The sequence below is a fragment of the Pleurodeles waltl genome, chromosome 4_2, assembly GCF_031143425.1.
Source record: "Pleurodeles waltl isolate 20211129_DDA chromosome 4_2, aPleWal1.hap1.20221129, whole genome shotgun sequence".
In the NCBI taxonomy this organism is placed as follows: domain Eukaryota; kingdom Metazoa; phylum Chordata; class Amphibia; order Caudata; family Salamandridae; genus Pleurodeles; species Pleurodeles waltl.
In genome coordinates, this window is record NC_090443.1 from 549,225,427 (window position 1) to 549,245,734 (window position 20,308).

The following is a 20,308-nucleotide window of genomic DNA, read 5'->3' on the forward strand; positions in this document are numbered from 1 at the left end:
AGCTGTCTGGGTCATTGGTCTACATGTGCCTTATTCAATGTCTTGCTTTCCACTTCTTGTGTTTGTCCTTCCCTGAAGCATAGCCTCTTTAAAATCTTTTTGAATGGTATACTTGTATCATTCCACTGCTCATATTTAGGGGACAACTTTTCTTTTGTATTCATCGCCCCATGAGTGCACATGCTTTCTAGCTAATTCCCTCTTGTGCAGCTTTCCCCTCTCATAATTGCCCTCCCCATTATGTTGCTCTTCGCTTCCCCTCTCCCCAGCTACTCTGTAAAAGCACAGCAGTAGAGATGTTTTTGCTGGGGTATGGCAGAAGAGCAGACTTTAAGGGTTGGCTTGTTTTATCTCTTGAATTCAACATACAACCTCGTAACACGTTTGTTGGACTAGTGTAGGGTATTTACCACATGTGGTATATACCTTCTTTTCCGACTTGATAAAAGGAAAATGGAGCCTAACGTGTGTAATTGTTTTTTTGACACACTGAATTATGCATTTTTTGCCTTTTTTCTAGACCTTTTCCCCTGATAAAGTTCAGCAGGTCTGACCTGTCGGAATTTATTAGGGAAAAACTGGGAGGGGTGATGGTTACCACACAACTCATAAGTGCAATCCCTGTGCAAACACCTGTTTGCGTAGGGATAGAAATGTAACCCTCAATTCATAATGAGGGTCACTGTGTTTTCAAATACATGTTTGGCACACAAAGGCTTCTAAGGTGATGGGTTTAGGGCCATCTGCTGCACTCAGCTTACGTCTGAGCCAGAAGGTGTACTTAGCATTACATTGGTGTAGGAACCCACAAATTTGCTCTCTGGGCTACTACAGATGATCACTTGGCTGAATCCTATGGAAACTAAATTAGGCTTTGGCAAACATTTCCCTTTACATTTTGAAACGTCATCTTTTTTTTTAAATTGTGTTCAGAGTTTCCTCAGTGATATGTATTTGAAAAACAAACTATAACATTTATAAAGACAGAAAACAATGGAATAAATGTATAGTTTTGAGATACCATAAGATATGTGTTTGCCTTTACTCCAGTATTTTAAAATGTTGCTTTTCTTTTACAACACAAACATTGACAAAGCCAACAGATCATGATACGCACTAGACTGGTGAGACATTACATTTGCCAGTGCTTGTTTAATATCATACCTATGATTTCCCCCTCTGAACTCTACAATCTCCGCCTCTCAGTTGGCGGTGTTGAGCATATGCCTGCTGGCAGAAGGTTCTGACAAAGTATAGCGACAATGACAATGTGTCAATACAAGCTGTGTACGACCAGGACAGGGGGGTTCCATTTCAGTTTAAACCTTTTTGTTTACCCACATGCAGTAACGGCATTGGGGGCTCGGGGGGAGCAAAGGGCTTGCCCTGTCTCCCCCCGGGCTTGTTGGGCTGTCGTGGTATGATCCACGAGCCCGAACCGGGGATTGGTCTGCAGACAGGATGGGGCGATGGCTTAGGCAGGGCTATAAAAAGTAGGGGCTGGGTGTGGGCGGCCTCTTTGGCCGTTGTCACACCCAGTGGGCGTTTTTTGTATTTGTGCCAAAGTTTGAGGTATGTGTTTTAGGAGATTTTAGGTGGTGTTTTTTATTTGGTTTATCAGGGCGGAGTTTAGTACGAGTGTTTAAGGATGGAACCGAATAAGGTAGTAATGGCATTGAAAGTATTACAAGATGAGGGGAGGGAAGATTTAATAAAGGAAGGTGTTTTAGAAGAGGCGTGGGTGGGCTTGAGGAGGCCGAAGCGTCGCTCGGCTGGGGGGGTGTCAGCCGCGGTAGCGGCTTGTTCATCGCCGAAATTGGGCAAAAAGTTTAAGTCTATAAGCATTCAAGGGAGGAAAGTTTCCAGCTCACCTGAATTGGTGGTGACTGATTTGTCTGTGCCGCAAGGGTCTCCAGTTCTGTCACGAGGGAGACGAGGGGTTTCTTTACCCCGTCGGCAAGGTTCGTCGTCCCTCTCAAGCCTGCGGTGGTGAGAGCTGGCCGCATGGGGGCGAGGCAAAAAGGTGCGCGTGCGCGGTTGCGTTCGCGCGCGCAAGCTCAATCGCCTTTAGAAAGAGGCGTTGAGCGCGGTTTGGGAAATTACGAGGAAAGGAAGTTAGCAGGCGCATCCAAGATGGCGCCGCCCACGGATTTAGTTCGGTCGATGCCGGCTTCGATTGGAATTGAAGCAGGGAAGCCAGACTGGGTTTTGGTTCCTGGTGTTCAGGTGTCAAAAGAGGTTATCATTGTATCTGATGAGGATGAAGAAGGGCAGGAGGGCGCTGGAAGTCTATTGGATCCAGAATTAAGTGATAGGTGGGGTTTTCAAGGTCAGAAGTATAATAAGTGTAGGCAGTGGATACCTAGGGCAGTTAGCCCAATGCTTCATAGAGTACAGTCATGGGAGGTAGGTAACCAGGTGGCGGTTAATTTAGGTGAGCAAATCGAGCTTGTGGATGGGAGAGGGTCAGTGTTAAAAGGTACGGTGTGTGGTGAGGCTGGTAGTTCGGGTGCTTTAGGTAGGGCATATGTGAGCTTGGATTTTTGGGAGCCTGATAGATTTGAGGGAGCCACTGGGTGTGACACATCCCATGTTTTGGGCGAACGTGGGGCGCGGGCGATTTATCGGCAATCTGGGCGGATTGTCGGTGAAAAGAGGCTGCCGGTGAGGGTCAGGGCACCCTCAGAACATCGGTATGAAGGGAGGGTGCGATCAGGAGCGGTCCACCCGACTTTGTGGGAGAGAGATGGACCGCATGAGGCACAGCCATCCACTAGCCAGGGCGCTGGTGCTGGTTGTGTTTCCTTGGAGGAAGAATTACTCGATTATGACGATGATCCAGAGGTGCCTGCATCGGTAATAAAGCAGGCGGTGGTGACAGAAGAGATGCCTGGTGTGGTCCAGGGCGGCCATGTTCCAGCTCATCGGCAAGAAGTCGCCGGCAAATTACCTAGAGGTGAGGAAGGAATGGTTGGGCCTTTGAGATTGCATAAGGGGCGGGATAGTTTTGGGGATTCAGGTCGGGCAAAGGTCTCGAAGGCTACGAGTGGTGCAAGGGTATTGGGAAACACAGTGGACGCATCCATACAGGTGAGTGGGATCACAGAGTTGGCTAGTAAGTCGGGGGTAAGTGGGAGTACTGGTGATGGGGTACTTGAAAAGGATGAATCAGATGGAGGCGGAAAAAGGTGGATGCTAATCCTGGTGGTAAAGAAGTGGTGAGTGGTGTCAAGTCAAAGAAGCTACCTTATATGGGAGTGTTGATGCCTTTGGGGGCGCATCTCACTCTTAATCTGAAAGAAAAGATTTGGAAAGGGGAGTTTATTGACGTTTTTAAACTACTCCATAGGGAGGTTCAGGCGAAGGAAGGGTCAAAGGAAGAGGAATGGGAGCTAGCCAGGAGGCCTAGAGTACCAAATACGATCGAAAATTGGACTTCGGCTTTTTTGATTTATGCGAGTGTTTATTGTGAGAGGCATCAGGATTCATGCGTAGCTTTGCTAAAATACATGGACGTGGTTCGGAGAGCTCAAATGGATTTCGGTGGTTTTGGCTGGTTTAGATATGACGAGGAATTTCGGGCAAGGAAGGCTTTGGATTCATCTAAGTTGTGGGGCGAAATTGATAATGAGTTATGGATGCAATGGTTAAGAACAGCACGAAATGCGCCCACGACGCATACGGCAAGCGGTTTGCCGGTTCAATATAAGCCCTTTCAGGGGCGCCCCACCCATACTGGGTGGGTTTCGGGCACAGGGGGCAATTTAAAGCCACTGGGGCTTGCTGGTCTTACAACAGCGGCGTTTGTAACAGACAGCAATGCAAATTCAGACATGATTGCTCCAATTGTGGCGGAAAGCATCCCGTGTATCAATGCTTCGGTGGGATGCAATGGTCATGGCACGGGTAGCCGTCCAGAGGTGGCGACAGGGGCAGAGGTTTTACACAGCAAGTTACAGGAAAAGGGCCCTACGCCTATTAGATTGGAAGTCGTGGCCTATTGGTTGCAGTTTTACCCAAATGGGGAAGACGCTAAAGTTTTGTTTAGTGGTTTCTTAAATGGTTTTAGGTTATGTTACCAAGGCCCTAGGTTAAGGAGATGGGCGAATAACTTGAAGTCAGCAAGAGAACATCCTGAGGTAGTGAAGGCTAAACTGAAGAAGGAAGTGGATTTAGGCAGGATTGTTGGTCCTTTTCTAGAGTGGCCGTTGGCGAATTTGACTATTTCCCCTTTGGGTGTGGTTCCTAAAAAACAGGAGGGAGAATTTCGATTGATACACCACTTATCATGGCCCGCGGGGGCCTCAGTAAATGATTTCATTGTAACAGAGGATTCAATGGTGCATTATGCATCAGTGGATGAGGCTATTGCTTTGATACGGAAGTGTGGGAAAGGTGCAGAGATGGCGAAATCAGATGTGGAAGCAGCCTTCCGACTCTTGCCGGTTCATCCGGATGATTTTTCCTTATTGGGTATGCAATTGGATGAGGCCATATATGTTGACAGGATGTTGCCTATGGGTTGTTCAGTTTCTTGTTCTTTGTTCGAGATGTTTAGTTCATTTTTGGAATGGTGTTTTCTTTTTCACAGCAGTGGTATGTTGATGACCCATTATTTAGATGATTTTTTCTTTGTTGTCAAACCCAGGTCTGGCAATTGCGTCAGAACATTAAGGGATTTTGAGAAGTTGATGTCTATGTTTGGTGTTTCATTGGCGCTTGATAAGACAGAAGGGCCTGCAACGTGCCTTACTTTTTTAGGTATTGAATTGGACTCAGACAGAATGGAGGCGAGGTTACCTAGGAATAAAGTACAACAGTTGGTTTCTCTGTTAGAAGAAGACGTTGCAAAATCAAAGATTGAGTTGCGTCAGGCGCAATCGTTGCTTGGCCATTTGAACTTTGCCTGTAAGGTGGTCAGGGCTGGTAGGGCGTAATTGCCGTAGGCTCGGTTTCTCTATGCGGGGAGCTGTTTTACCACATCACCACATTCGCTTGCGGGCATGTGTTAAAGAAGACTTGAGAAGGTGGATTGTTTTTCTTAAGGAATTTAATGGTGTGACGATGCTGGTGGATGACGAGAATTGGTTTTGGCATATTCAGATTTTTTTCAGATGCATCCAGTGCTCATGGATTTGGTCTATTCTGGGACGGGCATTGGGCAGCAGAGGCTTGGCCGGTGAATTGGAAACAGGCGAAGTTTAGCATTGCATTCTTGGAATTTTTTCCCCTAGTGGTTGCTTTAGCGATTTGGGGCAGGTTTTTAGCCAATAAGACTGTTGTTTTCAATGTGGATAATCAGACTGTGGTACATTTGGTGAATTCCCAGAAGGCAAAAGATGAAAAGGTGCTGAAATTGCTGAGGATTTTTTTTTGCTGAATTGTTTGAAGTGCAATATTCTGTTCAAAGCTCGACACGTACCCGGCATTAAGAATGATATCGCTGATGCCTTATCTCGATTTCAGTGGCAGAGATTCCGTGGTTTGGCGCCGGGAGCAGATGCACAGAAGACGGGCATTCCTGGGGAGTTGTGGGCTCTAGGAGATTGAGGATGTTGGAGCTAGTTCAGCAATCTATAGCTACGTCGACGAGGAAGACTTATTTTCAGGCATGGTCAGAGTTTCTGGATTCAGGTGCGGTAAGAAGAATAGGTGGGCTTGATGTGACATCTAGGAGACAGGATGATGCAGTTAGATTCCTTATGCAGCAGATTGAGTCAGGTTTGGCGGCGGTTACTATATCGGGTAAGTTATCAGGAGTTTCCTTTTATGGTAAGTATTTCTGGGGCTACGATCCGGTGGAAGGTGAGTTATATAGGAGAATTTTAGCTGGCTGGGCTAGGTCGGGTGGTGTGAGGTGTGATCGTAGGCGTCCTATCACACAGGATCTTCTGAAGGCATTGTTGGGAGGTTTAGGTGAGGTTTGCTTTTCCGAATGGGAGGTTTGTTTATTCGCTCTTTGCATGTCATGGTTGTTTCATGGGGCTTTTCGTATTTCTGAACTTTTGGGGGTAAAAGGGAGGCTGGGACTCATCCAGGATAATGTCTATGTGGGGGATCAAGGTGTTTGCATATGGTTACCTTTTTCCAAAGGGGACCAGCTGGGGAGGGGTCAGGAGGTGTTATTGAAGGCAGTGCGTTCTCCGGATTGTCCAGTGAGTTGTTGGTTTTCTTTTATGGGACTGCGGTCACATTCTTTCAGATCTGTATTTGTTCATCAGGATGGGTCGCAATTATTAGCATCTCAGTTTTTAGCGGTTCTGAGGTTGGCAGTTAAGAGGTTGGGTTTAGAACCTAGTGGTTATGGTACACATTCCTTTAGGATTGGGGCTGCTACAGAAGCGAGGAGACAGCGAAAATCGGATCAGTCTATTAAGCAGTTAGGTAGATGGAGGTCAAGTTGCTTTCAGAGGTATGTTCGATCGTTCAAGCAGTAGGTTTCTGGAGTTTTTTCTGCTCATTTGCAGTTTCCTAGTTCAACTTTTTTTCGGGCTTTCTGTACCTCTATTATTCGTATATTCTATTACGTTTTCTTTCTTTTTCTTTGCATGTTAATTTCAATATGTACCACTTAACATATATTTTTCTCGTAGGTTGCGTTGGGGGCCCGGACAAGATGTGCGCAGTTTGGATTGTAGGACACTCCTTTGTTCGCTGGGCTGAGAAGCAGGCTGCATCACGGCATTTTGGAAAGCAACTTGGGCTTGATGGGGCCAGAATAAAACTTAGTTGGGTAGGAAAGAGTGGTATGAGATGGGGTGAGTTGCTGTATGTTTTGGCTAAAAGGATGGAGCGAGGGGTTTGTCCAGATTTATTGGTTTACATTTGGGTGAAAATGATTTAGTTGCACTTTCAGGAATTGGTTTGTTGAAGGTCATGAAATTGGATTTAGGTAGGATTAAAGAACGTTGGTCAGGCACCCACATTGTTTGGACGAGTTTTGTGCCGAGAAGGGTTTGGAGGGGTGCCAATTTTTTTAAAGGGATTGAGAAGCAGCGCAGAAAGGTAAACAGGGAGATGAGGAGTTTTTGTAAGGCTTAAGGTTTTTCGGTGCGGACACACGAGAATATTGTGGTTTCTGATGTTGAACTGTTTCGGCAGGATGGAGTTCACTTATCCTTTTTGGGTAACGAGCATTATTTGTTAGAGCTTCGGTTGTTGATTGCTGAGTTATTGGGTGAAGGTTTAAGGGATAGGTAGATAGGTTTTGGGTGGGGCAGGAAAACGCCTGTGCGGGTTTTCCTGTGTGGCCTTTCGGGGGGGAAGGGGTAGATCAGAAAGATGAGAGGGCAGGGAGTTTGCACAGACAAGGGGAACTGGAGAAGGTGACTGCAGGACAGATGGATTAATGGGTTGGTCGGGTCAAGGTGGGGATGGGACAAGGGGTAGTGTGGTGGGGTCACTTTAGAGGGAGGGGGAGGGGTTAGGTGATGAATTTGTATTAGTTAGGTTTGGGTAGTTTTGTGAGGCTATTATGCCAAGGTTGTATTTTGCCAGACCTGTTTTATTAAAGCGGCCTTTTATCCCTTTTAAGTGAGTGTCGTGGTCATTTCACGTTTTCAGCCCGATGGGGGCTCGGGGGAGCAAAGGCTTGCCCTGTCTCCCCCCGGGCTTGTCGGGCTGTCGTGGTATGATCCACGAGCCCGAACCGGTGATTGGTCTGCAGACAGGATGGGGCGGTGGCTTAGGCAGGGCTATAAAAGGTAGGGGCTGGGTGTTCGCGGCCTCTTTGGCCGTTGTCACACCCAGTGGGCGTTTTTTGTATTTGTGCCCGCCCGCCCTCCCGAAAAATGTTTCGGTATGTGGTTTTTTTTTGCTTTTGGGAAGGGTTGTTTGGGTTTTTAATTTTTAGGTTTTTTCCAGGGTTTCAGCGGTAGCTGTTTCGAGTTTTAACAGGACAAATATATTGCTGTTTGTTTTGTTGCGTTGATGATTCAAGGGCATTTTTAGTAATAAGGGAGGGTTGTTTTTTTATTTTCTGCCGCTGATAGGCAGGTCTGGTTGGTTCATATGTTTTTGGTTCTCAGTTGGCCTTTCGGGGGGAAGGGGTAGATCAGAAAGATGAGAGGGCAGGGAGTTTGCACAGACAAGGGGAACTGGAGAAGGTGACTGCAGGACAGATGGGTTAATGGGTTGGTCGGGTCAAGGTGGGGATGGGACAAGGGGTAGTGCGGTGGGGTCACTTTAGAGGGAGGGAGAGGGGTTAGGTGATGAATTTGTATTAGTTAGGTTTGGGTAGTTTTGTGAGGCTATTATGCCAAGGTTGTATTTTGCCAGACCTGTTCTATTAAAGCGGCCTTTTATCCCTTTTAAGTGAGTGTCGTGGTCATTTCACGTTTTCAGCCCGATCAACATTGTGCACCACCATATCTCACATCCATGGAACATTGTTTACATATGTGGTGTGACTACCAGCCGGGTGTATAACATGGCCAAGCTCTTTGGGACTTAGGTTTAGAGTGGCTGCCGATGCTATGTGGCAGACCCCACAAGCCAACTCAGTGTTTGAAAGTTATAATGAGGCCCCACCTCGGTGTGGCTGGCTGTCACCCCTGTGGCCTCGAGATGAGCAGTGCTGCCTTCCTTAAAATGCACAGACTCACTGAGACTGGTTTGGCTCCACCTCTGAGAGCTACTTTGAGGGTGCCGGAGGTACCAGTAGCCCCCGAGTTACTTTTTTAGAGTCCTGTACACAAGAAAAACTTTAGCAGAGATGTGGAAGATACAACATCGATCTTGACAGACACTTAAGAAGACTGCTTTAAACAAGCATTGGCAGTTGGTCTCGCTTGTATGTAAATGTTAAGGGAGACTGACTGGAATAGACAATTGTTGTTGGAAGGAGGCAGTAAAAGTCGTGTCCGTAGGAGTGCCAACAAAAAATGTTTCAAAGGTGCGTAGGAATTGGCTAAATGGTTTTATTGAAGCCAAACCTTCACGTAGTTACAAACCAGTAGAGAGAAGACTCGTCCTCCACGTCTTTCAAATATTGACATGTTTCTGCACTTCTGTGGTCAAAAGTCAGGCAAAGATTGCACTCAAAGTCACACTTCATTAAGCTATGTATTTCTGAAAATGTATCTGTTGCAGCACTGAACAAGGAAAAATATTCTTCAGTAAAGGGCTTCCTCAAGAATACCAGGCAATGAGTGATGATGACGATGATGGTTTTCCTTATCTACCCCCCCAGCTAGGGAGAAAGCTATGAGTAGTTCTGTACGATCCGCAGTCCGACCTCTTGGCTAACAGAAGCGCAGAAACATGTTGATGTTTTTTTTTAACTATAGCTAGGCTTGGCATGAATACAGGTAACCATGCATACACATTTCTAATACAATTTTTGTGGGTACATATGAAAGCATGCGTCCAACAGCATCTTCTTCAAATAAATGTAACAGGGTCGTATAAATAAACTGGCGACACACCGGCAGTTTTACTAATGTAAAATGGTTGTTAGGAGGCAGATGTAAAGCTATGGGTTATTTCTATAAAACGTGCTCTCCAATTATATATTTAAAACCCAATTGTATGCCTCAATGCAGCGCCCTTTCCATAGGATTTCATAGTGAAGCCAAGGAAAAGAGGTCAGTTAGAAAGTCCTATTTTGCCTTAATACAACAGTATGGTTGGAGATATTTATGTACTCTGTGTAACACCACCACCCACCCCCAAAAAATATGTTTTAAAGGGGCCTTCTAGTGAAGTATGTCATAAGAGGGTGTACGTCAAATCAGACGCCATTAAACAAAGAGACATTACAGAACACTTATAGTTGGAGATTTCTGATGATGGAAGAATGGGTAGGAGGACAAGCTTTGTAGTTTTCAGTGACTGATCTATCTAAGGTTCTCTGACCTTTTATACATGTGGAGTAGAAATTAGCGACATGAACAGCAGCCATATTGGAGCAGGGGCGACTTGACCGAGATATAAAGGGAGGAGCGCCTACTATGTTACTCTTGGCTACTTTTATGGCTGTAACTATTACAAGTATACACAGCACTGGTGAAAATGTGATTAGTATTCCAGTAGAAGTATTGAAACCTTCTTTGGAATCCTTATGCCGTTAACTGCAATATACCGTAAAGAGTATAGCAAACCCGCAGGTAAGTGCCGCCCTTGTCCCATTCATAGAGTGCAGTCGCCACGAGAAGTGAGTCTATTGCTCCATTGGTAGTAAATCTGCCTGAACAGTGTCATTAAATGTATTGCAGTCCTACTGAGAAGTTTTAGTGCTGTTCCACTGGAAGTGGGGCGTCCACACAAAGACGTGCTAATGCTATACCACCAAAAGTAGAGCATCCGGGATCAGAAGTGATAGTACTACTGAGCCGTGAATAGTTAATCAGCTCTGCTGAGAAGTCTCTGTGTAATCCTGTCAAACGAACAGCAGCACTTACCAGCAGTACCAGGTTTGCTGAACTAACAGTGCTGCAACGTTGCAGCATTGACCCATTTAAACGATTACAGCCACGCTGAAAAGCTGCAGTGCTGTCCAATTAAAATTATTACCGACTTCCTTGTCGCAAAGATCGGGACGGGTGCATATAACGCACACAGGCACTCACTGAAGGTAATATATGCAAAAGTAAGCAAAAAGTGAGAAGGTGCATTACTGCCCTATAAAAACATGTCAAACCCTGCTGAGGAGTGCCGGTATCGTCACCCTGAACAAACGGCTGTGCCTCTGCTCTGACCGTCAGCCTGCTGCATGTTAAAGCTACGATGTTTTTCCAAAGAACAGAAGGCGAAAAGCGCTACGCACCCCCATGTCGGCGCTTGGCGATGGTGACGTTCCTTGGAGTGCTCCTCAAAGTGTTCTCCCGGGCTAAAGTCCTCTGTCCGCCTCGGGGAGCTCGCGAAGCTCAGTCCCCTCGCCCAGGCCCTGCTCTGCCTCCTTCGGTGCAGCTGTGCGCTGCTGACTGGACTGCATACCAGGGCACCCAACCAAAAAATGTAAAAAAAACACATCCACTCACCGCAGGCCCAGCTGACTATAAAAGGGTAAGCACATGGCACGGGGACTCCGGGGGCACTGCGCGCGGCGGGTCCCCATGGAGACCGCTTCAGCCCGCGTGTGACAAAAGGGTGGGGGGAGTGAGGGCAAACAAGAGGAGGTGAGACCCCATCCTGCCAGATGGTGCAAGGCGAGAAAAAAATAACACCCAGCCCAGAGACTTCCTGTGGGAGGGGAGGGAGAGGGAGGAAAATGCGGGAGAGGGGAGGGAAAGTCTGGGAAACTTCTGACAGGGCTAGAGTTTAGAGGAGGAAGGGTGGGGTGAGGGGGAGACAAGAAGCTGTGTCTCAGAGTAAAGGAGTGGAGGTCGCCTCAATGTGAAGGAAAAGGAGAGAGAAAAACAAGCAAAGGATAGTGTTGTGAAAAAAATGGTTCCAGCCTGGATATAGGGACTGGGCGGGTATCTGGGAAGCCTCAGAGGCTTGGGTTTAAGGAAGGGATGGCGAGGAGGAGAGTGCGGTGTACAGTGCAGAGCGGAGCGCAGCGCCGAGTTGTCAGGTGGGGATGTAGTGGGAGCTAGTGCATATATGGAGGGAAAGGAGAGCATTGTATGGTGCAGATGGGTGTGCTGACTGTGGGGGAAGAGTCGTACGTATGGGGAAAGACAGGGGAATTGGGGTAGGTATGTTTGGAGGAGAGGCGGGGAGTATTATAAGTTTGTGGACAGGTGGGACAGATGTATGGGCGGGAGGTCTGGCTTTGCTGTATGCATTGTATGCCAACATTTTGTATGCCAGCATTTATAAAGCGCTTACTGCCCCTGTGTCGGGCGCTAAAACTCTTGCCTCCATGGGCAGCAAGCTACATCGGGTAAGAGTGTGCATTTGAAATGCTGTCTTTGTTTTGATTCCACGTGGGAAGGGTTTCCATGTCGTGCATGAGGACCAATGAAGTGGCATGAGACGGAGCGCTTAGTGTGAAGGATGAATGTGTGACAGAAGAACAAGTTACTTACCATTGGTAATTTTTTTCTGGTGGATACACTAGAGCTACCTGTGGATTCCTCACCTAATGAATTCTCCCAATGCGCTAGCATTCAACGGGACTTTCTTCCCAGCTCTGCACGTCGACGAGGACGTCACAACTGCACGACTCCCACGCGACTACGCCAGACCTCATCGAGGCAATAAGAGGTCCTCGCTGGCGTGCTGACGTCAGTTTTCACCATTTGTTACATGCCTTCAAGGCGAACAGGTGACTACCAACAATACATACTTGACATGAATACATCAGTCAAATATAAAACATAACCTTTAATCAAATATAAACAGCAAAATATCAAATATATATATATATATATATACATATATATATATATAAAAAACACATATATGTACCTGTATCTACATATACCATCAAACATATATACACCTCCTTCTATACATATACACCCTAAGGTATCTTGGTAAGACCAACCAGGCAACGGGGAGGTGGGTGGGACCGTGAGGAATCTACAGGTAGCTAGTGTATCCACCAGAAAAGACGTTACCGAAGGCAAGTAACTTGTTCTTCTGATGGATACAATTACCTGTGGATTCCTCACCTAATGAATAGAGTCCCAAAGCAGTACCGCACTCGGTGGCGGTGCCTGAATGGACACACCAAGAAATCCTGCAGCACGGACCGTGCAAAATGGCCATCCCTCCTAACCTCTGAATCCAAGCAATATGCTTCACAAAAGTGTGGGGGAAGCCCAAGTTGCGGCCTTACAAATATTAGCCACAGGAACACTTCTAGCCAAAGCCGAAGAAGCCGACTTAGCCCTGGTGGAATGGGCTCTAATTCCAACAGGAGGAACCTTCTTTGCCAAGGAATAACACATTTTTATGCAAAGAATGACCCACCTGGACAGTGTTCTTTTGTGGACCGCCTTTCCTCTTCCTTTTCTCCACGTAGCCGATGAAGAGCTGATCTTCCACTCGGAACTCTCTTGTTCTCTCAACGTAGAAGGTTAAAGCTCTTTTAGGGTCAAGCCGATGGAGTCTCTCCTCCTCTTTCGATTGATGGGGAGGAGGGTAAAAGGATGACAGCGTTATAGACTGCCCTAAATGGAAGGGTGTAACAACCTTCGGTAGGAAAGCCGCCCTGGTACTCAGCACCACATTGTCCGCATGAAAAGAAGTGAAAGGGGGCTTAACGCTAAGCGCTTGAAGCTCACTCACTCGCCTAGCTGATGTGATGGCTATAAGAAAAACAGTTTTTAATACCAAAAAACTTAATGGACATGAATGTAAAGGTTCAAACGGCGAACCCATCACCGGGGTGAGTGGTGTACTAAATTCAAATCCCATTGAGGCATAATAAAAGGAAAGGGAGGGAACGTATTAGTAAGACCTTTTAAGAACCTTATAACTATAGGGGATTTAAACAAAGAGGGTTGATCAGGAAAGCACAGAAAGGCCGACAGCACCGACAAATAGCCCTTAACAGTCGCAACTGCACAACCCTTCTGCGCCAAGGATAACGCAAACCATAAAATGTCAGACAAATGGGCACTTAAGGGATCAATTCGGTTCTCTCCACACCAAGCCACAAATTTTGTCCATCTATCAGCATAGATTGATTTGGTGGAGTGTGGCCTGGCCGATAAAATAACGTCCACCACTTCTGGCGGGAGAGAAAGGGAACTCAGATTGCCCCGTTCAATCTCCAGGCATGTAGGTGCAGACTCTGAAGGTGGGGGTGTAGAACCTGCCCCTGCGACTGTGAGAGGAGGTCTGCCCTGTGAGGGAGACGGAGCGGAGGGCACATTGAGAGTTGGAGAAGGTCTGAGAATCACACCGTTCTTGGCCAATCCGGAGCTATTAAAATGACTTGCGCCCGGTCTTGGCGAATTTTCCTCAGAACCCGAGGAATCAAGGGTATGAGGGGAAACGCGTAAAGCAACTGGACGTGCCAGGACATCTAAAACGCATCCCCCAGTGCCCCTTGCACCGGATCCTGGAGGCTGCAGAACACCGGGCAGTGCACGTTCTCCCGATTGGCAAAGAGGTCTACCTGGGGAAATCCCCACATCCGGAAGATATAAAGGATCAGGTCCAGATGGAGACGCCACTCATGATCGGCTGAGAAGTGCCAACTGAGACTGTCCGCACGTACGTTTTGAACTCCGGCCAGATGGTTTGCTACTACACAAATCTGATGGTCCTATGCTCAGGACCAGAGCCGTAGAGCCTCTCTGCAAAGAAGGTACAACCTTACTCCTCCCTGCTTGTTGATGTACCACATCGCGGTAGTGTTGTATGTCAGAACCTGGACAGACTGACTGCGAAGGGAGGGGAGGAAGGCCTTGAGAGCTAAACGTATTGCCCACAATTCCAACAGATTGATATGAAACATCTGTTCCACTGGAGACCAACGACCTTTGATCTCCAGGTCCCCCAGATGAGCTCCCCACACTAGAGTGGAAGCCTCCATTATCACCGTGGCCACTAGAGGCGGCAGTGAAAACGGCCTTCCTTTGGAAAGACTGCCGTCCACAGCCCACCATCGTAGATCCGCTGCAGTGTCTCTGGAGATCATTATTGACTCCTCAAAATCCCCTTTGTGTTGAAACCACTGCCTGCGGAGGCACCACTGAAGAGCCCTCATGTGCCAGCGTGCATGAGTGACCAACAGAATGCATGAAGTGAACAGACCGAGCAGACGAAGGACCTTGAGGACTGGAACGACTGCTCCACTTTGAAACATTGGAATCAACGCCTGAATGTCCTGAATCCCCTAAGGCGGAGGAAAGGCCCGATTCAATGTTGTGTCTAGTACTGCCCCTATGAACAAGAGGCGTTGAGAGGCCTCCAGGTGAGATTTGGGCACGTTTACCGAAAAGCCCAGGTCGAACAACAACTGGGTTGTCATCTGTAGGTGAAGCAGCATGAGCTGTGGAGACTTGGCTTTGATCAACCAATCGTCCAGGTAAGGGAATACCGATATTCCCTTCCTCCTGAGATGTGCTGCAACCACCGCCATCACCTTCGTGAAGACTCGAGGCGCGGAAGTAAGACCAAAAGGAAGGACCGCAAACTGATAGTGTTGCGACCCCACCACAAACCGAAGATACTTCCTGTGCGACTTGAGAATAGGGATATGGAAGTAAGCATCCTGCAAGTCGACAGACACCATCCAATCTTCTTCGTTCAACGCCAAAAGCACCTGCGCTAGGGTCAGCATTTTGAACTTCTCCTGCTTGAGGAACCAGTTCAAAACCCTCAGGTCCAGGATAGGCCTCAACCGACCATCCTTCTTGGGGATCAGGAAATATCTTGAATAACAACCCTGACCCCTTTCCTTCTCTGCAACCAACTCTACTGCACCTTTCGACAAAAGGACTAGTACTTCCTGTTGCAACAACAGGAGATGGTCTTCTGTGCAAAAGGAGGGACGGGGAGGGATGGAAGGGGGAAACTCCCAAAAGGGAAGCGCATAACCTTTCTCCACAATATTGATGACCCAGCAATCTGATGTGATCAGCTTCCACATGTGGAGAAAATGAAACAACCTTCCCCCTACAGGAGAAGTATGGGATGGAATGGACGGAGGACTAAGGCTGTTTTCCCTGTTGCACCCCCCCGAAGGAAGAGGCAGGATGCTGCTGGGTGGCTCCTCTGGCTCGAACTCTACCCCTCCCTCTAAATGACCTATAGGGAAGCGTAGGTGGATGTTGGCCTCCTGGCTGGAATCTCCCCCAAAAGGAACAGCCTCGTCCAAAACCCCTGAACCTTCTGAATGATCTGAATGGGGTGGTGGTTGAAGCATGCAAGCCTAGGGACTTAGCAGTAGCCCTGCTCTCCTTGAAGCGCTGTAAGGCAGAGTCAGCTTTAGAACCAAATAGCTTGTCCCCATCAAACGGCAAGTCTAAAAGAGTTGTTTGCTCATCCGATGAAAAACCAGACGGCCTCAACCAAGCATGTCTCCTGGCTGCAATGGACGTTCCCATTGCTCTGGCCACCGAATCAACGGTATCCAGCCCTGACTGAATGACCTGAGTCACTGCTGCTTGCACATCAGTCAAAAGACCCCACATGTCCTGGGGCAAATCAGGTAGCTCAACCTTGGCCGCATTCATCAAGTCATGGATATACCTGCCTAAAACACAAGTGGCGTTAGCAGACTTCAGGGCCATACTGCATAAAGAAAAAATATTTTGGGCCGACCGCTCCATCTTTTTTGATTCCCTTTCCGAGGGGGCCCCAGGAAAGGACCCGAGGAGCAGGAGGCATGAACCACCAGACTCTCCGGAGTCGGATGCCTAGAGAGGAATCCCGGGACCCCAGGAGCCACTCTGAATCTCCTCGCCACTGATCTGCTAACTGCAGTTGAAGACACTGGTTTTCTCCAAATCTCAAGAATCGGTTCAGTGAGAGCCTCATTAAAAGGAAAAAGTGTCTCCACAGCAGATGTAACACTTCCGTGAGGATGTTGGTTTTCACCTCAGCTACAGGTAGCAGGAGATCTAGGAAGTCCGCTGCCTTCCTCACCACTGAGTGGAATGAAGTAGCCTCCTCAGTAAACTCCCCTGGAGAAGCTAAGTCCCATTCTGGGGAAGTATTGAGACTGCTTGCAGAGTCCAAACCCTGAAAGTCCCCCAGGTGCTCTGCAATCTCTCTTTCCTCCAGGAGCTGCCTCTGATACTCCTGCTCCTCCAATAGCCTCATAGCCTTCCTTCTCGAGCGCAACCTGGCCTCTATCCTCAGCGTCGATAAGGAATTAGCCGACGTTGACGACCTTGGCTGATGCAGATGTTCTGATTCTTCCGATGCCGGATCCATCGGCGCCATGGAAAGGCGAGCCTTCTTTGCCAGCGTCGATTGGAGTTGTGGCGAAGTCAACGGCGCCACCAGATCAGCAGAAGCTACCGGCGTTGAAGGTCTTCTCAGCGACGCCAAAGGCACCGGACCAGCACCCTCTACTGGACAGAAGGGCATGAATGGCGTCGGCTTGTATGGAGCCGGAACGCCCAAACCAAAAGCCAATGGACCTGAGGGACCAGCCAGTGCACCAGCAGGGGCCATGGAGCTGAAGATGCTGTACATAGCATTCAAGAATGCTGCCGGATCCACACCAGGAGCCGGTAAAACAGGATACCCCTGCAGCGTCGGTGCTGAATATTCCTGCGACCTCGGCGCTGGATCTGGCACCTCTGACTGTGCAGGCGAGAAGCCAGGGCTCTGGCGAGGCTCGTCCACTTCAAAGACTGACGGTGCCGGAGAAGCCTGAGGGCTTTGTGGCTGAGGCGTCACTGTCGGGTGACCTCCCACATCGTATGATGCCGAGCAGATGGAGATCTTGAACGGGATCGGTCTTTCTCCGAACGACGTTGGTAATCATGCCAACGCCGAGAGTCATGACGACGCCATCTCTTTTTTGAGAACGACCTTCGATGTCGATGCTTTTCCTTCTTTCTTGATTTAGCAAAAAACAGCTTGGCTTCACGCTCTTTGAGCACCTTTGGGTTCATCTGTTGGCATGAACCACACTCCTCCACGTCATGCTTGGAGCTCAAGCACCACAAGCAGTCATTATGCGGGTCCGTCACCGACATACGGCCCGCACTGCCTACAAGGCTTGAACCCGGACTTCCGAGGTGGAGACATTTTTACTACAAAGTATCACCTCCGAGAAACAGTAGCTCCCCAAGAGCCAGGAGAAAAAAACGGTACTTCGAAGGCATGCAAAAAAGGGAACTGACGTCAGCACGCCGGCGAGGACCTCTTATTGCCTCGATGACATCAGGCAGCATCATGTGGGAGTCGGGCAGTTGTGATGTCCTAAATGACATGCAGAGCTGGGAAGAAAGTTTCCATTGAATGCTGGCGCATTGGGAGAATTCATTAGGTGAGGAATCCACAGGTAGTTGTATCCATCAGAAACGCACGCAGTTTATCGTTTTTAGTAAGCTGGTAGCTTTGAGCTGGTCTGCATGCCCCGGTAAAGTACTTCTTATGATCATGGGCCACTTATCTGGTTGATGCACTGGGTTGTTCTATCTGAGATATTTTATTAAATGTTTGTGGTCCTGAGCAGACATGGTGGGAGAGAAGTAGTGGGGTGATCTGGTGGGTCGGACTTTGTTACTATTCAACCAATATCCGATTGTCATTGTGAAATGTCATAAAGCAGCCATAGTATGTAGCTTGTTGGGACCTTTATTGGTGGACTGAATTAATGTCATCTCGTGGCAGTTCTCTTCAGTTATTCGATCCCTGGTCAGTTTCCTACGGGTGGTTTATTGCTGTGGACCAGTACAGTACTGGGTTGTGGGTGTGATCCAAATCAGTTTTGTCTTCCTTGAGAGCAGTGCTTAATCTGTGCTTGTTTCTGGTGCGGGCACCAGCACTTATTTTTTAGGGTTGGTACTTATTTTTCTGCCTCAAGCATTTACTGTGAGCAAAAGGCAAATATGGGAAAGACGGAGGAAGAGAAAAACGGAAAAACGGCACATTGGGAGAAAGCAGAAAGCTGCAAGACTGAGTTGAAGGGGCAGGGAGTGGCTTTAAATGCAATAAAGAGGCCCAAGATGGTTTCAGGATTATGCTGCCTCAGTATTCATTTAATTGCAGCAGTCGTGTGTTTGAGAGGAGGGCTCTGGACACAGGCACATTTTTATTTACAAATTAAGCACGGCGTGAAAGCAACAGTGTCATGCAGTATAAGGAAATTATTATGAGGCCCTTATGAACTACAATCAGCTGCCTGACCGCTAAGTGTTATGGTACTAGCATTAGTGTGGGCGATAGGGTTATACATATTATTTGACATTAATACATACTACCCATGCTAGACATAGGTCAGCCCTTCACAACTTACCTGGACATAGAAAGTAGTTTGCTAGTTAGGTTCCATGTCTGTGAACTGTAGACTGTATTTGAAGGTGCAGTTATTATTCTGGGTTCTGTCCCAGAATTGTAGCATGATGTTGCTTGCTGTCTTGGACACAGCCATGAATTCAACTTTCTTCTGAAGTGTATATGCTCCTGAATATATCAAATTATCTTTCTTAGTGAATTCCAGAGCTTGGTGGCTTGTACTGAAGAAACAGTGCCTTCTATGAATTCCTTAAAGTAAGGTGGAATGATCCTTGGTGCAAGCCTGGAGTGCAGTACCCATTCTGCTTGTCTTGCTTGAATTTAACTTATAGGTGTTGGGACGGAAAGGTCTCCTGCATGGTGATGGACGTGCAACCCTGCCCTGATTGCCTTAATTGCAGTGATATCTGGATCCTTGGTGCCGATTTTTCATCATGGGCAAACATGTATCATGTATGTGTGCCATAACCTAGGACCGTCCTATGGATTGTGGTCTTGTTAGACCGGAAAGGGCGCACAAAGCGTTACCCTGGTAGTGGTAAAGAGCTACTGCTCTTATCCAAAGTTAAGTAGCACAAGCGCGGTGAAGACAGCATTTGATTTTTAGGGTTGAGCCTGCAAGAGCATGCACTAGTGCATGTGTCTCACTTGCAAGACACTATTTGTTGACGAAAAGGGCTTGGAGCCCACACATTGCTCACCATTTGTTGGTTCCAGTGTCTGTTCTCTTTGGTAATTGGCCAAAAATTACTTACAATCCTTTCAGTGGAGCAGGGACCAAACACAGGTTAATCAGACTTAATCAGTGCCCATCCGCTGCTCCCAATGTGTTTTAGGTACTATTTCTTTCGCACCCCTGCCTGCTGCTCCCTCCATAGGGCATTTATTTTTCTTGTTTTAGGTTTTGTCTGGGATTTCCTGTCTCGAGTCAGATAGGAAGTGTTTAGAGCTGGTGAAGCAAGATGTGTGTTTTTTTCTTCTATCTGTAATGGTAAATGCCTGTGCTGACCTGGGATTTGAGGCATCTGGACACAGCCCTTAGACTTGTAATATAGATTTTCTGTATACTTTTGGAATGCTCTCCTTTGCATTTTAGAAACTTCTGCCTATGTTGCCAAGCATCTTGCAACAAGTAGTTGTGTTGTGGTGCAGGCTTGTTGATTGCCATCTGTAAATATTGTGTTGAGTTTATTTGTTCTATTGTGCTTGTGTCTGCAGAATGAACAGATTGCCTGAAATCCCTTTCTGAAACTCTACAGGGTTATTGAGAGGAGGAAACGCTTGTTGTTCGCTGCAGCAAACGGCAGGTTCTGCAGGTGGAAAAAAACATGAGAGACATATTTATTAAAGAATTGTGTCACCCTTGCGCGAGGCAAAGAGAGCAAGAGCGACACAACTCAAGTTAGATTTATCAAGTCATGCAAGGCCACCTTGCGTGGCCCTGAGTGGCTTAATAAAACTAGAGTAATGCCGCGCAAATCACTGCTTT

General features: G+C 47.5%; 1 protein-coding gene across 2 annotated transcripts in view; it reads right to left on the reverse strand.

The window, feature by feature from the left end:
• KIAA1614 (KIAA1614 ortholog) overlaps positions 1-20,308 on the reverse strand; it is a 248,508-nt gene that overhangs the window by 147,062 nt on the left and 81,138 nt on the right. Inside the window, exon 1 of one of the 2 annotated variants that reach the window (XM_069232076.1) lies at positions 10,766-11,160. The exons of the other annotated variant lie outside the window; for it this stretch is intronic. Within the exon in view, the coding sequence (XP_069088177.1) occupies positions 10,766-10,971 (206 nt within the window). The 5' untranslated portion in view covers positions 10,972-11,160. Of the gene's footprint in view, positions 1-10,765; positions 11,161-20,308 lie in introns of those variants that run through there. 2 annotated transcript variants of the gene reach the window in all.